At 39.0% G+C, this 25,745-nt stretch overlaps 1 protein-coding gene across 2 annotated transcripts in view; it reads left to right on the top strand.

The window, feature by feature from the left end:
• camkk1 (calcium/calmodulin dependent protein kinase kinase 1) overlaps positions 1 to 25,448 on the top strand; it is a 74,389-nt gene extending 48,941 nt beyond the window's left edge. The window contains exons 7-17 of one of the 2 annotated variants that reach the window (XM_004076707.4): positions 6,830 to 6,866; positions 7,135 to 7,156; positions 9,792 to 9,880; positions 12,217 to 12,416; positions 14,182 to 14,235; positions 15,014 to 15,087; positions 16,949 to 17,036; positions 18,441 to 18,569; positions 19,687 to 19,790; positions 22,264 to 22,311; positions 22,783 to 25,448. In XM_004076707.4, coding sequence (XP_004076755.2) covers positions 6,830 to 6,866; positions 7,135 to 7,156; positions 9,792 to 9,880; positions 12,217 to 12,416; positions 14,182 to 14,235; positions 15,014 to 15,087; positions 16,949 to 17,036; positions 18,441 to 18,569; positions 19,687 to 19,790; positions 22,264 to 22,311; positions 22,783 to 22,855 — 918 coding nt within the window. In that variant the 3' untranslated portion in view covers positions 22,856 to 25,448. The remainder of the gene's footprint in view (positions 1 to 6,829; positions 6,867 to 7,134; positions 7,157 to 9,791; positions 9,881 to 12,216; positions 12,417 to 14,181; positions 14,236 to 15,013; positions 15,088 to 16,948; positions 17,037 to 18,440; positions 18,570 to 19,686; positions 19,791 to 22,263; positions 22,312 to 22,782) is intronic. The other variant, XM_020709044.2, reaches the window with a different exon arrangement.
• Positions 25,449 to 25,745: the final 297 nt, after the last annotated feature.

Below are 25,745 nucleotides of genomic sequence, written 5' to 3' on the forward strand. Positions count from 1 at the left end.
GCCCTTCCCCAAATCCGGTGCAGGGGGCCTGTTTGTGTTGTAAATGTGTTCAAGTCCTCCATCCCACAAGTGCAACAAAAATCACCCAATCACTGGAGGGATACTCAGCCCTTAGTTGCTACGGCTCCTCCTTATAAAAAAAAACACTTTTGGACACTACTACAGCTTCAAATACCCCTTCAATTGGAGCAATACGGAGTAGCAAGAAGGGTAGAGAATGAATTCGGATTCCACCTTGATGTCATGGATTTCCAGCTGGGCGCAAACCTTAATTATTAATTTCTCCTCCATGATCAACGTTTAAATGCTTAACACTTCTGTGATACAAAAGAGATGCCATTTATACGTCACTACCAAATCTGAGTCCAATTGATCAAAGTTCAACCTAGTCTAACTTTCAATACGTGGTAAATGGCAACTTGTTTTCTACACAGAGCCCGAAAATGGTCTTAAAAAGGTGCGTAGCAACACGTGAACAGAATTATTGAACAGAGTATTGAACGCGGTAGCCCTAAACACGCATATACGCATGTTTACATAGACTTTTCACTGGAAGTGGTCGCTTGAACATGTGTTCCTAAGGGCGTTGTTTTACTTTTTTTTTATTTTCTTCAAGTAAAATCACTAATATCTTTTTAACAAATCAGATATTGATATGAATGACATTTATATCCAGGAGAAGAAGTGATTTCTTATTTGATGCCTTTGACTACAACAAAGGAAAATTACCCTAAATTGCCCTAAAAACAACATTAGTGTTTGGAAAAGCAGATTTCATGTCTGTATTTTAAAGATTTCTGACTATATCTATTGAGGGAAGCTTTTAAATCAAGACTGCAACTAGTTAGAAAAGTACATTTGTGACAATTTCCGGGTTGAATTAGCCATAATTGGTTTGCACAAATGTAATGGGAAGGGTGTGTAAGTACTGCATACAAGCCTCTTCAGTCACAGTTTGGTTTTACCTTCAAACATGAGAAGTTCAGCTCTTTTTTTTTTACCTGTAAACATGCTGCAATTTTTGTTCAGCCTCTTTTCTGTGATGTTCTACTAAACTACAATTGGTTTGTGTGCCTGGATTATAGTTTATTCTCTAAATTGTTACTGTAAACTCAATAGGTAAAGCCTCTAATGATTATTTGCCATTGTCTTAAAATGTGAAGAAACAAAGGAGATTTCTGTTCATACAGCAGAGCAAAAGGTTACTCTGTAATTGCATCTCCCACAGACAAAGCATGTGGACTTTTCAAGCATTCCCTGTAGCCAAAATGATCTTTTCCAATTTTGTCATCAGATGACCTTTCTTGTCGTTTGCTCCAGTGTTTTCCTTTTGTACATGATCCGATACGAGACCGAAAACCCTTATCTTCTAGTTGCCCTATGACTTTTGGTTATTTATTCCAAAAAAGCAGAAGGTTCCCCTGTTCTGGACGTTTTGTTTCTGCAGAATGGTAGTTTTGGAGGATCAATAAAGAATTTGGATGCATTTTGTAGATGCATGCTGCCCTCTCTTGTGATCTCGTCAGTGTTTTTCAGACGGGTCCAGATGGCATGGGAGCACGCCATGGTTGGGAGCTTGGGCGGTCATGCTCTTGGAAACCGATCTGGATTGCTTTGGTAAAAAATGTGCCAGAAATTTTGAGGAATATGTTGAGTACTTATTCTCCCGTGTGCTTGTGGGAAATGAGGAGAGCCTGTGGGAAGACCAACAGATTTTCTTTTCTCTTTGCTTCCTTTTTTAGTCCACATTTGCCCTCCATTGTTAATAGAGGAACGCTAAAAACTGCCTTTCTTTCACCTTTTTGTGTTCATCCGTTAAGATGGCTTGGGTACCAGGAGCTCACTGATGTCAGGAAACTGCAGCCCAGTCTGTCTAATTATAAAAAAAATCTTTTCACTTAAACATCAAAGCCAAGTGGAACAGATTCAAATTGATGAATGGGGTTTGGTATCTACTGCTGCAGATTTGTCAGGAAGATACAAAAGTCAGAACAATTCTTACAAACACTTTCAGGTTTTATTGGTTAACCACTTTTTTTTAGAAGCTCAACCCTGATTTAATTCATTTTCCCAAAAGTCCAAGTTCTTTTGTTATATATTTTGGGAGCTAAATTAATGAAGAGCTTTAAATCAGCAGATGTTCTTAGCTACCAGCAGAAAAAATGCATTTTTTTATTATGCTGGCACAGCGGTGTATTAACAGACAGCAGAGAATCTTCTGAACCAGTTTTTTTTTTCTTGTGGCCTTGGCTGCTGCTAACCTTCGCTGCAGTGTTTCCATTCAGCTGGATGTTGGATTTACACATGCTTCAGGTGAACACTGTGCTGTGTGAGATATGCCAGCAGTCCCCTTAAAGAAACTCAAGCTGGGCCTTGCACTGCTGTTGTCTGATTCACTGCATAAAAGGCTGGTGCATACGGTTCAAAAGCATCACCTCGCCCCAGTCTGTCCGAAGGTATAAATGCAACTCAAGAAGTTTAGAGGATTTTTTATTTTTTTTATTTTTTTATAATCGATAGTGAAGCCCACGTCTCAATGCCACCCTCACAGCCTCAGGTCAAAGGCTCCATCCTGTTATTCTTGAAAAAGAAACTGTAGCCTTCATGCATCAGCTTTAAGCAACAGTGGGTGGTTGGCTGCTGAAGCTCTTCTCCACTTTACAAATCTGGTTTTCCATTACTATGTAACAGAATCATAATGACAACGGGGCTGAACACTCCTGTCTCAGGTTTATTTGGAAAAGAGTGAATGAGCAGAAACCATGCTTAATGTGCTCAGATTTCTTTAGATACATGTCTTCTTTGGTTCATGTTTAGTTCACCTCACACAATGTGGGAATCTTGTGATTATAGCAGCTATTTGAACGTTTTGTCATCTTTTAGAGAAGGCACGTCACTAATATGACTTCACCTATAGGAATTTGTGTTTGCTGTATTTGTCATTATCGTATTTCAACCATTGAGTCTTTTTTTTTCTTTTTGTTTTTACATTTAAATATGGCATTAGAAAAACTGAATAGAAACAACACAGAAAAACATTTTTGAATAACTTGCCATATTTTTTTGTTTATAAAAATATTCTTCTGTCAAAGGTTCTCCAAACTTTCTGCATTTTTACACTATTACAAAACAAAAGTCTTATTTAGGGGGTCCAAGTCTGGGTCTCCCTGTGCCGGTCCCCAGCCTGGATAAAATGCAGGGTTGTGTCAGGAAGGACATCTAGCATAAAAATCTCTGCCAAACCACCTGTGCGAATCAGTGAATGGTGATTTGGTGTGGTGACGCCTGAAGGGAAACGCCGAAAGGTGAACAACAACACTAAAAATTAAACTCAGAGTTTCATTTGGTGAATGCTGGACATTTTAATATTATTTGTTATAAATTTCTGTCCTCAAAAATCTCAAAATGAAAAATGATCCAAACATGACTAAATGTTATGTTGTGCTCAAAATAAAAGGATGCTTCTAATCAAAGCATGATAACTTATATAGCCTTAAAAATGTAGACCTTTTGTAGACCTTCATTGAATACCGTGCAGTTTTAGATGCCCTCTTGAATTTTCCTCCTGCTCTTGGAATCAGTCTGGGACACAAATATAGGAGATCTTGGGCAGGAGGCAGAGGAGAGCGTGACATTTCAAGCTTTTGTTCTGCCTCCACTTTGAGCCAACTTATTAAGTGTGGCCTTTTAAGTATGTAATCTTTTTTTTACAGAAAATGTTTTATCAGTGAAGCCAAGTGATAGCGGTGTTTCCTGTATGGTCCGGTTTATTACTTACCCCGGGGGGGGGGGGGGGGGGGGGTACATTTTTTATTTTTTTTTAAAGGAACAATTCCCAGAGGTCTTTGTACATTTCTGGGATCAAGCCATTGACCATACATGAAAACTGGAGTGAGTGAGTGTGATGTCACCCATGGAACATGACTTACTTCCAAATGAAGTCAATTCAGTCGCCATTTTTTTGGAGGGTATGGACACCGTCAGATTGTAGCAAGGAAGGGTAGTTGCTAGTTGTAGTCGGTAAGAGATGATTGGTCCAAGTCCATCTGAGTCAACATTTCTATGGCAACCACTCTCTCCAATCATGAGTGAACATTTTTGGAGTCCGCACCCCTACCTAAAGTTAAAGTCCCATTTGCTGTCACCAAGCGGTAACTCTAGAAGGTGGGAGGTGAAGTCAACCAGGAGGCAACAAAACGTTGCAGTTCCGCAACTAACCAGAGAGGCTGGCAATTACTGTCGCCATTTCCATAGATATGATGACATAGAGCGACTCAGACCAATCATAATAATGTAAATATTGGGCAACTGATGCGTTGCCTTCCTGGAGACTTCAGCTAAAGCTGTTAGTGTTAGCATGAAGGGAGCGTGGAGCGGTGTAAACCATGGGCGTGGACAAAAACAACTTCATTTGGTCCTGCCTCTTTTCACCATTTTTGGAACGTCCCAGTTAGGCAGTTACCTCCAGTCAATATGGCATCGCCGGTGAGCTGACAATTTAGGCTTCAAGTAAAATACTGGATTCTCCGTCCACTATTATATGTCTATGGCTGTCACGCACCTACTGTAGGTATGTGAAATTTGTTCTCTGCATTTGACCCATCCCCTGGGGGAGCGATGAGCTGCATACACAGCCGCGCTCGGGGACCATTTGGTGGTTTAATACCCCCAATCCAACGCCTTAATGCTAGGTGTCAAATAGGGAGGCAATGGAGCCCATTTTTAGAGTCTTTGTCATGACTCGACCTGGATTTGAACTCACGACCTTCCAGTCTCAGTGTTGGAGCCGCAGTAAATTAACCTTAAAGAAAGTTATTAACAAAGTAATAAACAATTACTTTATGTTTTGAAAGTGTTCAAATATTTTACTTTATGAATGGGTTTCATGAACAGAATCAACAACTAAGATCTCTTTTTTAAGGCAGAAAATTATTGGAAAACAACTTATATTTACAAAGTTTTGGATCTCACGCATTCTTTCTTTTGTACAGTAAATGCAGCATAATACTGAAGTACTCTCAGGATATTAGAGGGGCTTCAACATAACAAACATATCAATGCAGAGTCATACATTGGAATTTAGGATCCCCAAACACACCAAGAGAACTCTTAGTCGTTTCCTACACTCTTAAGCACATAATCCTATATTTTCCAAAAATGTCATTGGAATTTAGGGATTAGTCCATTTCACCAGAAGAATAGGAAAGCAGTTCATATGATTGCTTCATTTGTTCAGTTTCTCATTTTTACATTCAGTTTTAAAAGAGGTACACCCACTTCCAACAAGACCAAAAAAGACTTCAGATGAACAAAGAGACATGATGTACTGTTTTTTTCTTTCCTTTTTTTTATTTTTAAAACTAATCTGAACTGCTGTGTAAAAACCGAGCACAACTCACAATGCAACAGTTTTCCGAAACATATTTATGTCGCAGTAATTGCTTTGTTTTGTTCATGTGAGGTTGTATCTGGCAAAGATGAATAAACCTTGCGTTCACCGACAAAATCGGTTTGTGGGAGGAGCTGTAGGCTTCAAGGCTTTCTGGAGACGGGAGGGGGTTGAGCAAATATTTTAAGACAGTTTATGTTCAACTCTGGAGAACCCAGGAACAATTTTCTTCTGGACTTTTAAAATGAATTTTCCTTTTTTTTCTTCTCATTTTAGGTAGCTATGGTGGGGCGTCAGGGCCACAATAAAAAATATATATGCCGGTGTATATATATTATGAGAATATAGTCCTAAAATGGTGAGAGAAAGTTTTTACTTTCAAGTTGTAAACTAACAATTTAGGAGAATGAAATTGTAAATTTATGCTTAAAAATTAGTAGTTTTTAAAGGAAAAAGTCTGTTATATCAAACATAAAATGTCTCCGTTTGTTTTTTGTTTGTCAATTGAACATTACCTGTTTGATTTGTGTTGCAGAAATTCAGAAAATTGCGTGGAAATAACCCGGATCAAGAATCTCGTTGAATATGCTTAACTTTTTTTTAAATAAATTTACAACTTTGTTTTGTAAAAATACAATTTTATTTTTTAAAAAGCATGACTTTTTTTCTTGTAAAATTAAAACTTAGTTGTACGACTTTATTCTTGTAATATTTTGACTTTTTCTAATAATTTTGCAACTTTACTCTCCTATATTTATATATTGCTTTCTTAGTGGCCCTAATACATTATTGTAAGCAGAATTAACAGCGGCCAAAAAAACAAAAAATAGAAGCATGAAAATTAAAATGAAAAATTAAATGACAAAAGAAATTGGGGTAACAAAAAAAGAACTGCGGCCAAATTTGTCCCAGTAGGTTCTCCAAGGTTTAAATGGGGTAAATAGCGTATATTTATAGAGCGCTTTACTACCTTCTTAAAAGTCCCAAAGCACTTTACAGTTACATTCCCATTCACACTCATACACACGCACAATCACACACTGATTTCAGCTCCGCTGCCGAATACTGGCGCCGATCTATAACCAGCGGTGGGGTTCAGTGTCTGGCCCAAGGACACTTTGACTCACTGGCGGGCCGGTGCGGGAACCAAACCTGCAATTTTTTTGTCAGAGGGTGACCTCTGCACCCCATCCTTTATGAAACCATAAAGCTAATTTAATTATAAATCTCAGTGATACTAAGTTCTGTTCTATTATTTCACACATTTATCATTGTCACAGTAACAAACTGTTGTTGTCATCTGTTAAACATTTGCGAGCCTTTGAAATAAAAACTGCACATGTTCCTTCTGTCAGTATTTGATCAAATCTAGAGATGAAAGGGGTTTCTATTTTCTCCTGACATCCCATGCTTCATCTGTGTCTGTTGTTGAAATTGCAGGTGCTGGACGATCCATCAGACGACAACCTCCACATGGGTATGCACTTGTTTTCTGTCATCTCTCTGTTGCCGTCGGCCCCTTTATGCCGTCAACAACCATTTGTGTAATTTATTTAGAGCGCAGATCCTCCACGCTGCCTCAGGACTCACGCTTTCTGCAGAAATCTTTCTGTTAGTTGGAAAGGAACATGGAACTGTTAATGAGAGGGATCAGCCGCGGTCACATACAGATGTGTGAACTAATGAGTTCAATGTTTGATCTTACATGTGTCTCCTCTCTCCGTCTCCTCCCGTTTACCTCACAGTGTTTGAGCTCATGCCCAAGGGGTGAGTACAGAGCATGCCCTTTTATTTTGGAATCATCTCTGATTTTGCACCTTGCTTTTGCAGCCTCGGTGTCTGCAGCATTTCCCCTCCAAGCTGAGCATGTTTAAGTGTTTTTTCATCACGAGCTTTAAAGCAGGCCCAATGTTCTGATGCTTTCACAGCCTTAAGTGATGGCAGACAGCCATGCGGTGCCTTCAGCCCAATGCTTCTGCTGTTTCTTTCCACACCACGAACAGAAAAAGATTTGGGATGAATTTAAATCAGTTTCTCGTTTGTAAATATAGAAATCTGTTGTACATTTATCCTAATAGTAACAGAACTGAATCAAAAGATGCTTTGCTTCTGCAGTTCTGACTAAATATAGCTGCCAAAGCAGCTCCTTTACAGTTAACACGATTGTTGCCTTAAGAGTTAATCCCCCAAATATTTGGACAATGGGTTCATCTTCTGAATTAAACAATGAGCAAAGTGTTTGATATTTTTCTTGCAAATAGCAAAAATGTAGCAAGGGGGTTTTGGATTTAATCAATGGCTATTGATGTTTTCATTTGCTCATGATCCCTTTTAAGGTGGTCATTTTTGCTTTTTGTCATTCTTGGACTGGATTTTATTCTCTTATTGATTTAGTTGTGTATAAAAGCATTTAAACGAATAACCCAGACTTTGGTTAGGATATTTTTCACATTTGAAAGTAGACCAGTGGAGAGGTAATATTATAACATCCTGTATCAAAACTTCCACAAAATGTTTTTTATCTTATCTTATCAAAGCCACTACGTACATTTTGCACATATTGCACAGACGAAAATTGGTCATGCGTGAATATAATTGGAAAAAATAAGAAAAGTTGTGGTCTTTACAATTTTTGTAAAATTTTCACAGATGTTTCACAAATAAACCACGATAAAACCATGGAAGAAGCACGAATTAAAAAAAACACGAAGCACATGTAGATCATCGTAGATTATGAACGGTACGTGACTATTAAGCTTTTTTTATAGAATTCATTAGTGATTCAAATATATAATTTTAAGGTGATATGTACACCATATACACGACGTAAAAGTATATTAATCAGTGGTTCATGCGTAAAAAGGTCCATTAAACATACTTTGAATGGTCAGGGAAAGCTATAAATTTGCATCGTGCAAAAACCACGCTCAATTTTGTAAGATTCACTTGATAATTGCGAATAAGCTACGTAAAATTCTCGTGATCTGCGTAACTCTCAACTGACTGAATTCATGTAAAGACTCGTTGGCCGTAACCCTCAACGGACATCTGCGCACATAGACGAATGACGAACACAAGAAACACTTATGAATGATGTTTATCACGCATGTATCACGAAAGACCGAAATTTCGTTTGTGCAAAATGCGCAAAAAATGTACGTAGTGGCTGTGTGACACAGCCTTAAACCCTTGTATGTCGTGTGTCGCTAATTCACAATTTACCATTTAATCCAGGAATCTGATTAATTTAGCGTCACCTTGCAAAGTTACACACATACTGAACATTTTTTTTATAATAGGAAATAAATTTAGGCATAAAGGGGTTAAACTGGGAATTTGTAAGTTGAATGGTGAACAAAAGAATTTAAAACAAACACTTTTTAAGATTTGATTTACTCTTCTCTTGTAGGATGTTATTACAGAAAAAGAAAATTAAAAGTAACATGATGTTCATCACTGAGAAATCTATTGGGTCATCAATCAAACACTTTAAAGAATCAGACTTTTAAAGGACCTAGTCAGGTAATCAGCAGCAGAGGGGAGGGAGTGTCTCCAGAAAAAAACAAGGTCATTAATCACCACCTGATAAATCTGCAGGACCTTTCAGCTCTGCTGTCTGCTATATTTATGAATATATTGAATAAAGAATATTTATGACTGAAGGTTTCCCTGTTTGAAGAAAGTTTTTTGTTTTGTTTTTATCTCTAATTCCAATCTAATTCCACCAAAAAAAAGAGAGATTTTTGTCAAATGTTATTAGTAGTTTGAGGTTAAAGTCTTCACTTGGGAGTGTGAATGTGGCCTAAAGGCTGGAGAAGTATATGGTGGCCAGAGAGTTGCTGGTTTGATTACAGAATGATGGTCCTTGTCATTCATAACAGCCGGAGCCTCCTTAATCAACCTGAAATTTCCATTTTTCTGCTTCCTGGGTGAAAAGGAAGCTATGTCTTGACTGCTTCCAAGGAAGGGTTTAAGGAATAGACTTAATTTCCCTTTGAGGAATAAATTCTTGGCTGCATGGTGGCATAGTGGTTAGCGCTCTCACCTCAAAGCAAGAAGGTTTAAATCCCTGCTGGGTTCTTTCTGTTTTGAGTTTGCATGTGATCATTGTGCATGTGTGGGTCCAAAAACATGCTTCATAGGTTCATTAGTGTCTCTAAATTGTCACTGGGTGTGCATATTAGTGTGTGTGACCCAGCAACAGCCGGGCGACCTGTTCAGGGTGTACTCCGCCTTCATCCAACAGTAGATGAGTTGGCTCCAGCAGCCCCGTGACACCAAAGGGGATATAGTGGGATAGGTGGAATAAAATCATTGTATTCAAAATGAAAAAAAAAAAAAAAAGTCAAGTAAAATCTGAACATGTTCTTCTTTCATTTTGGCTGCTGGCGTGGATTTGCAGTCCGGTGATGGAAGTACCAGCAGAGCATCCTTTTTCTGAGGAACAAGCTCGCCTTTACTTTAGAGACATCATCCTGGGAATAGAGTACTGTAAGTTGATCAGCAGCTTTATTGCAGCTTTATTTTGATGAAACATGTTTGCATATTTTCAGATGTAAAAGAATTTTCAGGGAGTTGAGGAAAGAAATATCGTTGGTTGCTGTTCTTCTGGCTCTAGCAGCACTTCCCTCTACCTAATGTGTCTTGAACCTCAGATTATTTTATATTATTTCTTTCTTTCTTTCTTTCTTTTTTTGCAGTAGTACATCAATTTCAATTATTTGAAATGATTTTTGTCAAATGTTGCTACTTGCTTTTCCTTGAACTGTTGCAGACACTGAAACAAACCAAGGGTGTAACGATTAATCGACTCAATCGATGATTTGATTTATTTTCCTATGATCCAACCAGATCGATCTGTCTGAGACAAGATGTTAATCCAATCGACCAATACAAATAAAAATAAAAAAGCATTTCAAAATGAAGCAAATTGATTAGCTAAATCTTGGAAAATACCATTTGTATTGAGGCATGGTAGATTTATTTTTCTAAAATGTTTCTAAGAAGTGCATCACAGCACACGTGATGTCAAGTGATGTGTGTTTAGCAAAGTCATGTGACCATACAGTGTGCTAGAATGTTCTAATAATGTTCCCTTTGGATTATTTAGATGTGGAAAAACAACAGTGGTCTGAACTTTAGGAAACTAAAATGTGAATGGATTTGATATTCATTCTTGTTTACTTTTTTGTTTGTACACATATTTAATTTACACTTGATTATCTTGAAGAAATCCAGAGGAATCTGGAAAACTTTTCCTGCACTCTTCCGAACCAGGTATTTCTCTCTGAGTTTCACTGCTTGAGGTTTTGGCTAAAGATGTCCTGGATCCATTTTAGGTCAGTCAATTGAATCAGATTGCTCAAAATGAACCTACATCGACAATAAATCATATTGTCAACCAACAAATTATGATATGAATCGAACTGTTATCAAAATGAATCTCAACACCCTAAAAGAAACTAAAAGTTGCACGTTTCCATCAATCTTTTCTTTTCTTGACAGTCCAACATAAAGCAAGTCCCATATAAGTGGTTTGAATAAATGTTAAAAGTGAGCAGTTATTCCTCATCAGTGCATGTTCGAGCGTTATTATGGTAACATCATGTAACTACAGAGTCCTTGAAGAAGTCAAGTGCCTCCTAGCTCAGTGCGCAGATGAGAATGCTCCGCTTATCCCATCAGGACAGAGTGCAGAGTTTTGATCCTGAAGGCTGTTAAGAGATGTACTTAACCTGTGGTCCTGGTTGACCTCCTGTTCTCGGTCCTTACATCTTTCTCTTACAGCAGCAATCAGACCCAAAGTAATGACAATCATTTCCCCTAGACGTGATTATTATTTCACTCTACTGCATCTTATCTACTATAAAGTTTTTGCAGATGAATGTTTGTCCTCTGAACACTTTTCTAGCAGAAAAGAAATGTGAAAAAATAAGCAGAAAGATTTTGTAGAAAAGAACTGGACTGAGTGAGTGTGACGTCATCTGCAGAGAACAGTTTAGTTCCGGCTTCAACCCAAAGAAGTCAATTCTGTCGCCATTTTTTCACTATAACAGCACTGACATGTTGGAGCCAGACAAGGTCAGTGAGCAGGGGTTGCTTTAAGTCCCTCTGAGTCATTGTTTCTATGGCAACCACTCTCACCAACCATAAGTGAGCTTGTTGAAAGTCCACATCCCTACCACTTGAAAGCGGCCAGCACGATATCCGTCAAACGTTTCAAGCGTTAAATGCTAGACCACCTACTTTTATTGAGGCATCTGATTGGTCAGATTATAACTTCAATAATTTTCAATAAAGAAAAAAATATGCAAAAAAAGGATTAGCAAGAACACGTTAAAAAAAAGGTGTCAGAGTAAGAATGGTTATTCTGACAGGGAATGACTGAGTAATAGCTGTTTATTTTTTATAGAAGTCTGTGGGATTTCGACTTCTTGGAGCAAGCGGGTACTTCTTGTTTGGGACGCCAGGGGGGAGGGGATCACTCAGTCCAGTTCTCATATACAGTCAATGGTTGAGGCTAAAGGAGGAACTCATTTGAAGAGGAAAGCTGTTTTTAGATTTTCATGTTCATCTTTAAATATGTAATAGTAAATGTCTCTGTTTCATATAATGAAATAATATTTCACCAATCTTGAAAGGAAAGGATGTAAAATAGGAATAATTTAAAAAAAATATATTCAATAGGATCTATTATTATTACCATTAAATTAGACCATTCAGGCATTCATTTATTCATTATTAGCCAGGGGGTAAAAATAGTTTCAGCTTCACTTTTTTCTGACTGAAATCTAAAAAAAGTGATTCTTTTTCTTCTTCTTTCCCAGTGCATTATCAGAAGATTATCCACCGGGATATCAAGCCTTCTAACTTGTTACTGGGCGATGATGGTCACGTGAAGATAGCCGACTTCGGAGTCAGCAACCAGTTTGAGGGGAATGATGCGTTACTGTCCAGCACCGCTGGCACCCCTGCCTTCATGGCACCAGAGACCCTCTCAGAGAAGCACAAGAGCTTCAGTGGAAAAGTAAGCCATCAAGCATAAGGTGGAGATGTTGCTTGAAACCCAGAACAGGAGGATTTTAGGCCTTTTTAGTTAGAATGTGTACCAACAGCGGTCCCCAGTACACATGAGTTCAGAAATGGAACGCTTTTTATTTCAACATATGTACGTTTTTCATAAATATAACAAACAGTAAGTTCCTGTTTAATTTGGCATTTAAGTGGGTGAAGGTTCTTCTTGAAATGTCTCACCACACATCCAAGTGGCCTAAAAGTCATGAGATTCAAGGTTCTACATTTTTCTTTTCAGTTTACTAATATTGTCATTTAGTTTGACTTGTTGTCTTTGAATTCTTTCACTATTCACCACACATAGTGCTCTATATAGTTTTTAGTAATTCAGTCATACTTTATCTTTTTATGAAGGGTCATGATGCTGCGAAGTGGACATAAAGTAGTTTAGGATTGTTTTTAATCAAACATAAAAGACATTCTATAAAAAGGTCTGCATGAGTCTTAGAGACACTTCATCCATTGTTGGTGAACAAATGCACCTTTAGCAGATTCAACCATTCTTTATCAATTTTAAGCCTTAGTTACATGCACCTTTATGGAGGGTCGACCAGAATGGGTGCTGTGGGGTTTTGGGTTGTTCCAACGTGCTGAGGGTTGTAGACAGGAGCTTAATGACTGTATAGCTGTCTAGTCATCTGAGAGAACCATCCGCTCTCCAAAAACCAGTTCTAGCTCCTCCTTGAAAACCACTTGTGCTTTTTTTATCCATAACTTTTCTTCCCCCCTCCCTGCATTATATTTGCATTCCTCTATTAGTCAGACCAAATCAGACACATGCAATTGTGTGGAAAGACACAAAGGAAAAGTTCAGATCAAATGACAAACTGCACTGTTGACACAATAATTTCATTATAATGAACATAATTTTTTCCTCCCTAAATTGCTTTTATATTCTTTTTTTTTCATACGTTTGCAGTTATTTTTTTTAGATGCACTTGTGTTTTGGTTCTAATTGAATAAAAAGACAAAATTAGTAGGAGTTGTGAACTTTCACCCAAGTGTTGTTTCAAATTATAGTTAAAATCGTTAGTTTGAGGTTTGATTGTGATTTTAGATGTCTTCATCCAAACACCAGGATTGAATGAATGTAGGAAGAGTTTATTTAGAGCCTTTTAGTAGCAACAGGTCATAAATGTGCCCAACACTTATGATCTAATCTTAAACTTGTATGGGTTACGTTTCCTTCTCCACTGTTTTTCTAAGAAGCCGGAGAGTTTGCTTTTCCTCTAAAAGAGAAACCAGAATAGAACATGTGATTGCAGTCAAACTCTGTGGGAGTGAGAGCCACTTAAGTGCCTCAGCCTGCTGTTTTGTCCAGCTTTCAGGAAATGTCCTCAGACCTGGAGCTCCTTACTCTGATTAGTCTGGCCTTGCAGAGTCTGGTCTGCTTAAACCTTCCTTTTTATACAACATGTAAATCAGAGGTGAAATCTGAATATCCGGCTCGTTGCTGAAGCTCTGGGAGTTGCCAGTCCTGAGAGTGCAGTGGGTAACTCAGTCAGGGTGAGGCGGCCTCACAAACAGCCCCACGGGCAACAACCGAGGCTCTTCTATCCGATTTGGCAAATCCTTCTTAAAGACAGCTGATTTTAGACACGTTTTATACCTGTATATCAAAAGCAATTTCATTTATTTATATCATCATACTAACCTGTGTAAATGTGGATTTTTGCCATTAATCTGTCTTTTATGTCATTGTTTGCACTTTTTTTAAGGCACTGGATGTGTGGGCCATGGGAGTCACTCTCTACTGCTTCGTCTTTGGAAAGGCAAGCCCTGAACATTTTCCATCCCTCACTCATTTGTCAGCCTGCGGCCCACAAGTGGCAACAGTAGCCTGGTTAGGTGTTTGTTTCACACTCCCTCCCTGGCTTGTTAACACAGTGGCATGGCAGCGAGAACCGTCTTTGCCGCCTTTTTAATTCTTCATAGAAGAACTTTCAGAAAAAAATCATTTGGTTAATTGAACAATTGATGCTAATTGCTGTTATCTTTTGTTGTGTTGGTGTTAAAGTCCCACTCCAATCATCTTTTGATCTATTTTCAAAGTGTTCCCAGTGGTCGTTTAATTATAATTATGCTTTTTTTAGCTGAAAAACTCCGAAAAACAATCATTTTCTAGGACATAGTTACAGCAGAGCAGCAGGAGTTCATTAAATATTTGCCTCTGACTTGCGACTGTTGGTGCAGAGCTATCCCACTCCCCCTTCCCATCACCCATAACTGAGTGCTCTGTATTCCACTCTCCTGCTAGCTTACAGCCCCTCAGCCCCCCCAACCTAACATTATCAGTGCAACAAAAATGGTGAGCAATATTGGAGCTATCCCGCCGTACAGTTTTTACCCAATGCCAGCTCAGACGAGGAAAACAAAGACGTACATTGATTGAATTTTCTTGATAAATGTCCTCCATCATCAGAAAAATGCCACAAGAACATGTTAATAACACCAAAAACACAATTTTCATCGGAGTGGGTCTTTAAAGGGGCAGTAGAGGTTATTCAGTGTGCTTTTCTTGTGGTTTTTCATTCCCTGCTCTGCCTGCAGTGTCCATTTATCGACGAGTACATACTGGCTTTGCACAATAAGATAAAGACCAAGCCTGTGGATTTCCCAGAAACGTGAGTCAATTTCATGCAGTGTTCTTTGTATTCTCCCTTTCTATGTCAGAAAAAATAAATCTGCAGTGCTTCAGTAAGCCAACAGCCTCTGCGTTTTCCTCCTCATCACTCTTGCCAGTGGCTTTTATCGCATCTATACTTTGCTTGACTTCCCACAGGCTGTAGCGATGGGAACTTGAAAGGCATTTAGTACGAGTGCGCTTTAAATGTCACCCATCTGTCATTAAAAGTGTATGAAAGCAACAGAAGTTCCACACCTATTTGCTGATAGAACTCCCAGATCTCTTAAAGAAGAGGTTTGGAAAAGCTCACAGGTCCTCTCAGGTGATGCTAAAAAAAACAGATGTGTGAGTTTTTCTCCAGTTGAATAAATCTATAAAGGGACCAAACTTCAATGGGTGAGGGGGTTAAAGGACCTTTTTTTTTTCTTACAATAAATGCTGTCCTTCCTTGGTACAATCATAGTTGTAAATCTGCTTTCCCAGCAGACGCTACCAACATTCCACATACATTAAAAAAGATCTGTGTTAACACTCCTCTAAATGGGGATTTAAAGTAATTGAGAACTGATTGGGTCATTGTTCAGTCAGTACTGTTCATCTCAGCTGCCTGCCCCCTTCATGACGATGAGGTTCTGACCCATTTCTGCAGCTATCACGCTGTTTTTTTGTTGTCTAATCAGCTCTCATGTCACCTGAAAAGCTTCACAGAATCCAAGGGGGCGTTTGCATCTTCATGTCATTTAGATGAAGATGTGGTTTGCTGGTAATTTACCTCAAACAAATCAGGGTTTTATTGCAACAAATGCTGTCACTGTGAACGTCATGATGGATCTTTTGACTCCAGCTAAATTAGTTAATTTTGATCATTTTCAAAACATGGGTTGAGAATAACTCATCTATTGTCATGTTTTTTTTTAAATGACTTCTTACTGTTTCAAAAAAAAATACTAAATTTGTTGATATTTATTTCTTTAGGGTACAGTTACACCATATTAAATGTATGAATCAAATGTGAGTTTTGTTTTACATCCTAAATTAACATTGAAGTGAATAAAATACATTCCAATTTACCCAACATAGCATAATGTATTTATTAATTTCTATATCTCATTCAAAAGTAATATTGCAATTTAGATTTCATCAAATGGTTGAAAACATCTACATTAAAAAAAAAAGAAAATTCTATCAATTCTTTGATGAAATAACAGGGTTGATAAATAAAACTGTTTTGTTTGAGGATTTTCCCATAATTTCACAACTAGTTTGTTTCAGGTTTAGTAATTAAAGTAGTAAGTAAAGATTTACTAATTCTTTTAGTGAGTCCGCATAGTGAAAGATCCATCTTCAGATTTTATCTATAACCTAATAGTCAGATGTGTTTTTGATTGAAAATCCTGAGATGTTGGTTTAGCAAGTTAAAGGAATTCTGCTTTGGGGCATAATTTTTTTTTTTTATACCATGGTTCCTCTTATGAAGTAAGAAAATGTAAAATATGAAAAGTATTACCTGTAATTGTTCTTATATGAAGTGGCACTTATGCCATTTTGTAAACGTGGGGAAGTTTGCTTTCTGTCTGTGCATTAGATCTGACATCAATGTTGTGTTACTGTGATAAAAGTGTCCTTTTTTAATCTCTGACAGGCTGGTTTGCTCTTTCTGCCAGTCTTTCTGCCAAAGAATATTTTTTTCATGAAAAAAAGATGATGCTAAAGTTTTAAGTATCAAACATAATAATAATGATGAAAAATAAAGAAGATAAATTTAGCCTTTTATACTTTCCTATCAACAATCTGCTTGTGTTCTTTCATAAATAAAGTCTCGGAAACATGTCTCAGAATCTTACTCTGTGTCTCTGTAGACCAGAGATCAGTGAAGCGCTGCGGACTCTGATCTTGCGGATGCTGGATAAGAACCCCGACACCAGAATCACCATCCCTGAGATCAAGGTAATCTGCAACGAAAAACAACACTTCAGCCCCGTTGAAGCCAGTGAATGGCCTCTGATGCGCTGATTGACTCTCATACGTGCAGCAGGGCGCCTCTAACTGCTGGGCATGATCAGACCTGTTTGTCTCCGAGGTGATCAGTGCTACTATTGAGTTCATCAATCTTTAGGGCCACTTGGGGAGTTTAGGACCGGACAAATGACGTCCTTCACTCTCGTCCATATTTCCATTGACACGGTCTAGTCATGTGTCACTAAGACATTTTCACCAGAGACCGTTAATGGAAAAGAGATAATGAGGCCTTGTGGATGTCATGCACAAACACTGGCATCATGTAGATCCTGTTAAGAAAACTCAGAGAGATGCAGCATTTTACCATATTATGTGCAGTTATATAAAACTTTTACAGTTCATCCATTTTCTTAACCAGCTGTGTCCCTTTCGGGGTCACGGGGTTGCCAGAGCCTTGTCCGGCCACTGTTGGGCAAAGCCGTTGTACACCCAGGACAGGTCACCAGTCTCCACAGGGCAAAACTTTACAAAATATATCATTTAAAAGCTTGTTCAATGTGGTGTGTTTCTATAAGGCCATCAAAAAAGAAGAATCAGTTTACTTGTTGAAACTGCATTTTGAGAAGGAGAAGCAAAAAATGAAGGACCTGAAGCTATGGGAAGAGGATAAAGGTTGATCCAAAACTTAGCACTCATTCCAAATCCCAAGAGGACCGGGCTGCATACATCAACGTCCAGACCCAAAGTCTTCAACGAGAATCGGAAGTACCCCCATATCACTCAAAAAAAAAAAAAAACATAATGACAATCTTTTTACAATTTTGAACACTTTTGAGTTGGGGTAAGTTGTATAATTTCCACTTCCAGCCAATGATGCCATCTTGTCTGCAGCCAGGCCTCTCTTCACAATCCAGTCTATAGTGTTGCAGTTTCAGTCTTTTTTCATGATGTGACATTTTCTCAGCAGTCCTCGAAGTTGGCGATCTTCCTCACAGAGGAGGATGAGCTATAACGACATCATGTCCTCTCTGAAAAACATGTAGCATGATAAAGTCATCACTGTCAGAAGCTTCAGTTCAAGCCTGTTCATCTTTGGTTTCTGTCACTTAGCATAAAAAAACCGTGCTTAGCTGGTAAGGCGTGTTCAATCATTAATCTCTGTATGTGAAGCTTCTAAATAAAGCAGGACAGTATGTCGTACAGAAGTCACGATTAAAACCTGCAGGCACTCTGACATATTTACAGCATGAATCAACACTCAGAACACAGAGACTAAAGCCTCTTATGGAGAATTAAACCACGACGCCTGCTGCAGATCTCAGACCTAATGGAGTCCCAGCTCTGAGTGAGCTTTAGGCTGTCTGCTGACACAACGCCTCTCCGTGTGTTTAGGTGGATCAGTGGGTAACCAAAGGGGGCACTGAACCTTTGCCCCTGGAAGAGGAGCACTGTTCTGTGGTGGAGGTGACGGAGGAGGAGATCCAGAACTCTGTGAAGTTTGTTCCCAGCCTCTCTGCCGTGGTAAGAAACATTCCACCCGGATGCTGATTTTATGTACGACGTGTACAGAAAATGTAGGATCGAGTTTTACAAAGTGTATTATTTTCAATTATTTGGGTGATTCTAGTATGCATATAGGCAGTGACAGGCTAATATTTGTTTGCACTACATTTTCACAGTAAATGTCCAAAGCATGTGTTTCTATCTGGGAGTTTCTGGAGAGGTTACAGCCTCTCACACCCCCAACTTCACATCAGTTATTTGAAAAAAAATGGCGAGCAATATCAGAGCTTTCCAGCCATACAGTTTTGAGCCAGACACCAGCTTGGAAAACAAAGACATACATCTATTGTCTACAAGGAGATGCATCAGAATGGAGCAGATCAGGGAGCTTGTGATCCAGAGTATTCTTTACATAACAGATACACATTTTTTTAATGCCATTATTTTGTCTGTTCCTGATTCACAGTCATTTGAATAAAGAAAGACTCACAAATGTAATTGTGAGCTTATTTTTTATATACATCATTGGAAAATCCCATAAAAACATGCTAAAACACAATTTTCATCGGAGTGGGTCTTTAAATGAGAGTGATTATGAAGAGATTTAAAAAGATGCAAAATGATTCCTAACGACGTAGTGCATCTTCCCAACAATTAATGCCTTTAATGTATTGATCATTTAATGTTCATTATTAAAAGAATTCCAAACAAGAGAAACTGAACCTTTTGCTTCCCCTTGTCTGCACTGTGGTTCACATGCCAGTCATCTATCAGTTTTTGATTTTCATTATTTAGTTATAAACAAAAAGCTGAGGATTAAATGAGGAAATAAACCAGTATTTTCTTTCTGGTTAAAAAATCTAATTCACAAAATGAATTTTCACTCAGGTTTTTTTGGTTTCCACACTGCATACCAAACAGCCAGCTCAGTATTTGCCTTTGTTTTTATCTGCACTGCAGCTTAAACTGGAATTTATATGCAAAGCCTCACTTATAATGTTCATAAATGATTAAACATGAATTAACTATCAGCTGGCCTGGGCTCAGGGAGGAGGTTATTCACCAGGCCCTTTCTTTCTGAACACGTGTCAGTGGGCACCAGCCTCCTCTAAAACGTTTGTGTCGTTGTCTTCAGATCCTGGTGAAGGCCATGCTGAGGAAGCGCTCCTTCAGTAACCCGTTTGAGAGTCCGAGCAGGAGGGAGGAGAGGTCCATGTCTGCCCCCGGCAGTCTGCTCATGTAAGCTGGCATGCTCCCGCCTGCAAAAAAGCACATCATGTCCTCATCGCTCTTATATAATTCGTTTCTTGCATCACCCAGTGCTGCTGCAGATGTTGCTTTAGACTGACAGAGATCTGTACTTCACACCTGACTCCCCTTTCTGTCTAGCAGGTTGACTTGTACTCCTTCTTGCTTCCACAGCAGCTGCTACTTAGTGTTGTCATAGCACCATAATTCATTCCCTGATTGAATGCAGCATAACTTACAGCCTTTAAAAGCGTTTGTGTGCGCTGGTCGCAGGGCTGGAAGGAGTCAGGGTGATGCAGAACTATCTGGAGCAAACAGGGCTTCAGGCTGACCTTTAATTTCCTGGTTTGTTAAAAAAAAAAAAAAAAAACTTCAAATGGGAAAGTATTTCATCCCCTCGTTCCATCATGCAGTTTGAACTCACACAGGTGAAAGGAAAACCAAGCAGGGCTGAGTATCTATTGTTGCCCCCTGGGGGCCCCTCTGGCACATGATGGGGTTTGGAGTCCTTTTCAGGGCTTGTTGCACTGAAGGCGCAACCTCAAAATTCTCAATATTGCGTGCTTCTCTTCTATTAGACTAGAGCTTTCTTGGTTAGTCTGAGCTGCTTTTTAAGGTGAAAATGTTTTCTGAGGACATGTGGTCTGTCTGAAACAATACTGCCCCCCTATGGAAGAGAAAAACACTGCAACTTCCAGAAAATGAATTGAACAAAAAAAAGACTTGACATGACAAGTTTTCCATTGTAGAAAGGATTGTTGTTTCATATTTTTACACGAATGCTTCTAGGAATATGGAGGCACCTCAAGTGTAGAATTTTCTTCAAAGCTCCCAGATCTTTCATGTTTTCCTATAACACCAGGTGGAACCTGAGGACTTGTTGAAGGAAAAAAGACAGGATTTTTCATCAAAGTGAATACAAAATCACAGGCTAGCTGGTATGAATGTTTAACAGTCCAGCCTGAATGTGCACAGTTCAGACGCTGCACGCAGCTCCCCAAGTCTTCTTCTGTTGCTGGCATGGTTGCTAATGATGAGATGTGATGAAGGACGACCAGTGTGCCCCCTTTAAGAGCGTGTAGAATAAAGTGAGAGAAGCACAGCAAGGCTGTGAGAAGCGAGAGCATTTTTAATAAAGTGAATTGGAAGGAAATGTACTGAACAGGCTTGAAGCTACAGCTGCAAACAACCACAACTCCACAAGGTTCAAGCTGAGCCTGTGATGTGTGAAGCCGGAAGCTAACAAGACAAGGAAGCTAAATAGATTCTGATCTTTTCTTGTCACACAAGCAAATCAGAAATAATTCTTTTTTCGTTTTTTATGCAGTCATTCTGGCTGTATTCAGGATAACTATGAGAACACAGCTGTTGGAAAATCCTCTATGTAAATGGGGAAAACAATATCATTTGATTGGAGCAGAAAAAGTTCTTGGTAGTAATTTAAAGACCCACGCAGATCATCTTTTGATCTTTTGCAAAAGCGTTCCCAATGGTCTTTTATTTGAGATGATGCCATCTTAAGCCAAGATCAAAAAAATCTGTCGTTTTCTAGAACGTAGTTTCTGCAGAGCAGCAGTAGCTCATTAGAAATTTGCTTCTGAGTTGTAGGCGGGATCATCTGTGCGTAGCAACCTCACCTTCCCTTCCCATCATCCATCTGTTTACACTCTCTCCTGCAACCTCATAGCCCCTCACAATCCTAATTTAACAGTAACAGTGCAATAAAAATGGTGAGCAACATTAGAGCTATCCAGCCGTACAGTTCAGATCCAGATTCCAGCTCAGACGATGAAAACAAAGACGTAAGTGGATCTATTTGTCTGCAGGTGGATGCATCGGAATGGAGCAGAGCAGGGAGCTTGTGGCCCGCCCAGGGTATTTTCTATGTAACAAATATGACCTTTTTCAAATAAAATAAAATAAAAATTAAAGTAAAACTAAATTTAAAAAAATGATAATAATTTTTGCATCTGCTCCTGATTTACGATCATTTGAATAAAGAAATACACAGAAATTGATTTTTTTTCCATGTTAGAAACATGATTTTCATCAGAGTGGGTCCTTAAGGGGGAACATTTTCTCCAGTTTGCAAAAACTTCCCATTTTGTAACCCTGTCCTTTAATAATTGTAGTATAACATAAATCAGTTAAATTAACTTTTATAAACAAACCGACATGCATTTAGAGGGAAAAAAAGATAAAGAAATACTGATCCTAAAGAAATATATAAGATAGCTGACATTTTGGCTTTTCTGGTGTTTTAAGCTCCTGTGCATAAAAGATGGAAAACATTTCTGATTTAATAATGATTCTTTATGTTTATGAATAGTTCAGTTCAAAATGGTTCCTTAAATCCAACAGATGAACATATAGATGTGTGGATTAGGAGGGCATGAAGCCCCTCCATCAGTTTGTCTGTCCTCTTGTTAACATCCTCTCCGTCTCTTCTCCCACTCTGCTGCAGGGACTCATGGCCCCTCCGGCCCTCTTTAAAACTCCACCCCTCCCGCAGGTAATGTCATATGGACCGCTGTGTCTGTTTCATGCCTGCCAGCTGCCGTGCTATTCATCATCTCCAACCCCTCTGTGCTTGCTTTTCCTCCGAGAGTTCCTGTCATTTCTCTGCTGCTGTCATTTAGATGTGGTTTTGCAGCTCCACCTTTCATACAAATGTGTTAAACGTTATAACGCTCCTCCAAAATGTCCTCATGGACGATCCTATTTGAGAATCTGAGCTGCGAACAGCATCCCAGAGAAATCTGGCTGCGTCTCAGACTGCGTTAAAGGAGCTGCCGGTAAAACATTCAAGATGTTTTTGAAGTTGCACATAAATAAGGTCCAGAGACGGCTGCGCTGCATTTTGGCGAGAGAAAGCATCCGCTTAGTAGTGTGGCCATCGAGTCTTCAGCCGCCGCTGCCAGTCTGGAAGATGAAAAGAGCAGCTGCTGTTGGATTTATTTGTCCTTCTTTTGTTTTGTTGTAGAAAGAGCAGCGGAGGAGACGGACCCAGAGAGGGGGAGCTGGAGGACCTGCACGAAGACGAGCCCTTTTCTTGAGTCTTCATCCTTACCGCCGTCTGCTTCACATCTCCACTGCTTGACCAGGAATGCGCTCCGGTCTTCATCCTCACATTTCACCAACTCCGTTCTAGGTCAACTATGAAAGCATTTTAAAGCTCACACACTCATGCTTCACTCAACCATCAGCTGTCAAGCCTTCAGTGGAAAAACTCTGGACATTTAATTTATGGTTTGGGAAAAGCTGGTGCGCTAGCTTTCATCCTCATGCAGAAGGTGGAAACTGAGGTTTAGACTGTCTGCATTCAGCCGTGAGGAAAGTCATTTCCTCCTCGGCAAAAGTGGCATTCAAATGGGAGAACTACAGGGATCTTCTTTCTGATCACACCAGTGAAGTCGTGCGCAGACGTCTCTAGCACTTTTCTTATCGTTGTGCCATTGGAAGCCAAATCTGCCTTTACAGACTTTGGACGGCAGAGCTTCTGTGGTGGGAGGAAAAGCACAAACGCAATGTGATGACGTTGCTGATTTAAGGGTTATTTCATGCTTTTCCTCCAACTGTGTCATGTCCTTGTTCACTGTTGTGTTTTTTTTAATTAACATTGGGGCAAAAAACTAGAGAGTTTTAAAGTAGATCTTAGATGTTTACTGTAAATGAGATGAGAGAATGTCTGTTCTCCATACTCAACCTGACTGTGAAACATATTATTTCAAGACACGGTAGAATGTGGAGCTCCTTTTAAAGCATGAGGAGGAATAATAATTCCCTACAGGCTTTTCACTGAAGGGTATATGCTAATTCTAAATATCCCAACACCTTTATGCCAGTGTTTTTTTTTTTCCTGCTCGATTAAGAAGATGTATTGAGAGTGAAAGGCTCAAATGAGTCATAACAGATGCTTGAGGTCCTCATGGACCATCAGGGAGGGATAAGCAGACTTGACTGCCCTTTTTTAGCATCACGAGAAGCAGACAAAACCAAAAGAAAAAGATGAACAGATATTACCTTTGAAACCATTTTGTTTTTACATGTTGCCAAGGATCCGGATCTGCTTGTAATTCCTGAACAATCTCTTCTCGAGGCGTACAAAGATGCAGTCGAAATGTGATGCTCTCACAGTTAGGTATTTAGGAAACACTGGAATTGGAGTTTTTAAATTTTAGGTCAACATGTTCCTGAATTTGTGTTGGAGCTCCTCTGTGTGTAGTCATGGCAACGGCACGCTCCTGTTTTCTTAAAGTTTACATCAGAGAGATCATTTTTACAACGTTTTTTATCGACTGTCTTCTGGAGCAACTTTGCTTTCAACAGCACAATTAGAACTCAGCTCCAGGTTTTCATGCAGAAACGGTTGGTTTTTATCACCGTTCACAGCGTTGCTACGATAAACAGTCGTTTTCTTTTTTTTTTTTTAAGTCAAGAAGGTACAAAAAATGCAATTACTGCAGCTATGCAATGCAATGCTCAGAGTACAAATAAAAGCTTAAAAGTTAGTCTCCCTTTTACCTCTGCTGATCCTTTTCACATACTCTATTATAGAACAAACCTTCAAGAATTCCCATAAACCATATTTTTTTAATAGATATGCCAGTTAGATCAGAAAAGTTGACATTAAACTGGGGTAAATAAAAAACAGATTTGGATTTAATCAACAGCAACTGTGTGGTTTATTTGCAATCTCAAATCCAAAATATGATTTACAGTTTGGAGGTTAGCGTGAAACATGTGACTTGGTTTTTGTTCTCTTGCTGACCCGGAGCGTCTCTGCTGCCAAACAACAACCCGGCAGGGAGGTTTAGCATATCAATGTCGCAATGAAGCCGAGGCTTCCAACAAGATCAGACGCCTCCCTGTCCTTGGTGTGGCATGCTGCAGACAGCGATGCATTTCTTTCATTAGACTTGACCTCTGATGTGACAGAGGAAAACAGCGCAGGAAGAGTCAGATCCTGACTGAAAGCGTTTCACTGCTGAGCCTCTGCTCAAACTTCTGTTATCACCAGAAGAATGTCAAAGTTTGTATTTGTTCTTTTTAGATGATTCTGATTTGGAGTAACGTGTCTGCTTGCTGGTGGCTTTCAGCGAAGGGCTGTTTAAACCAAAAAGTTTGACTTGCTGACATACTCGCTTTATTTTTTTGCTTAAAACTGTTTTTAACCAAAAGCATTTGAAAAAAAATCTGGGTTTGCAGAACCTTGTCAGCGTGAGGTCACACCGTCTCTGTTGTCTTAATTGTCAATGTGCTGATATCATCAGCTCATTATGCTCTCAGACACTCAGTTAAGTTTCCTTCATGAAAAGTAAACTTGCATATTGAATTCAGGGCTGCATGCAATGGCACAGGCCGCTGAGAAACTGAGCACAGGGTGTGTGAAACCTGCATGTCTATTACGTCATAGCTCTATAGAATTTAATGGGAAAGAATGACTCTGTTCTGTGTCAAACTGCAGTAGTTGCAAGAGTGGCTGAAATGCTTTATGCTGTTGCGTGTAACTGTGTTGCTTACCAACTGCAAAAGACTTCTGCTTGAGGCTTCACAGTTGAGAGGAAACTTGGTTGGAAAAAACCCAGACTAGTGTACAGGATGTTAGTTTGTGCGCTTCTGACAGGTTCTCCTTGTTAAGTAGAGAAATATAAAGAAATCCCTGCAGCATCAAGCTGTTTGTCACCCAGAACATGTTCCCACCCGTTTTCCCTCAGTGTGAAACGTATAATTTGTGACACGTTTTTTCCCCTCGATAATCTTTCACATCACCCCAGTAATATTGAATGTAAAGTATTTTGATTTTTTCCACAAATCTATTTGAATAACAGTTTTAATGTTTTTTTTTTTTTTTTTTTAACTTGTCCTGTCCAACAGCTAGGCAAACAGATGAGAGCTGAGGGCCTCTTGTGTTGGACATATTTTATTTTAACAAGAGGGGTTATT

The sequence above is a fragment of the Oryzias latipes genome, chromosome 14, assembly GCF_002234675.1.
Source record: "Oryzias latipes chromosome 14, ASM223467v1".
Lineage (NCBI taxonomy): Eukaryota > Metazoa > Chordata > Actinopteri > Beloniformes > Adrianichthyidae > Oryzias > Oryzias latipes.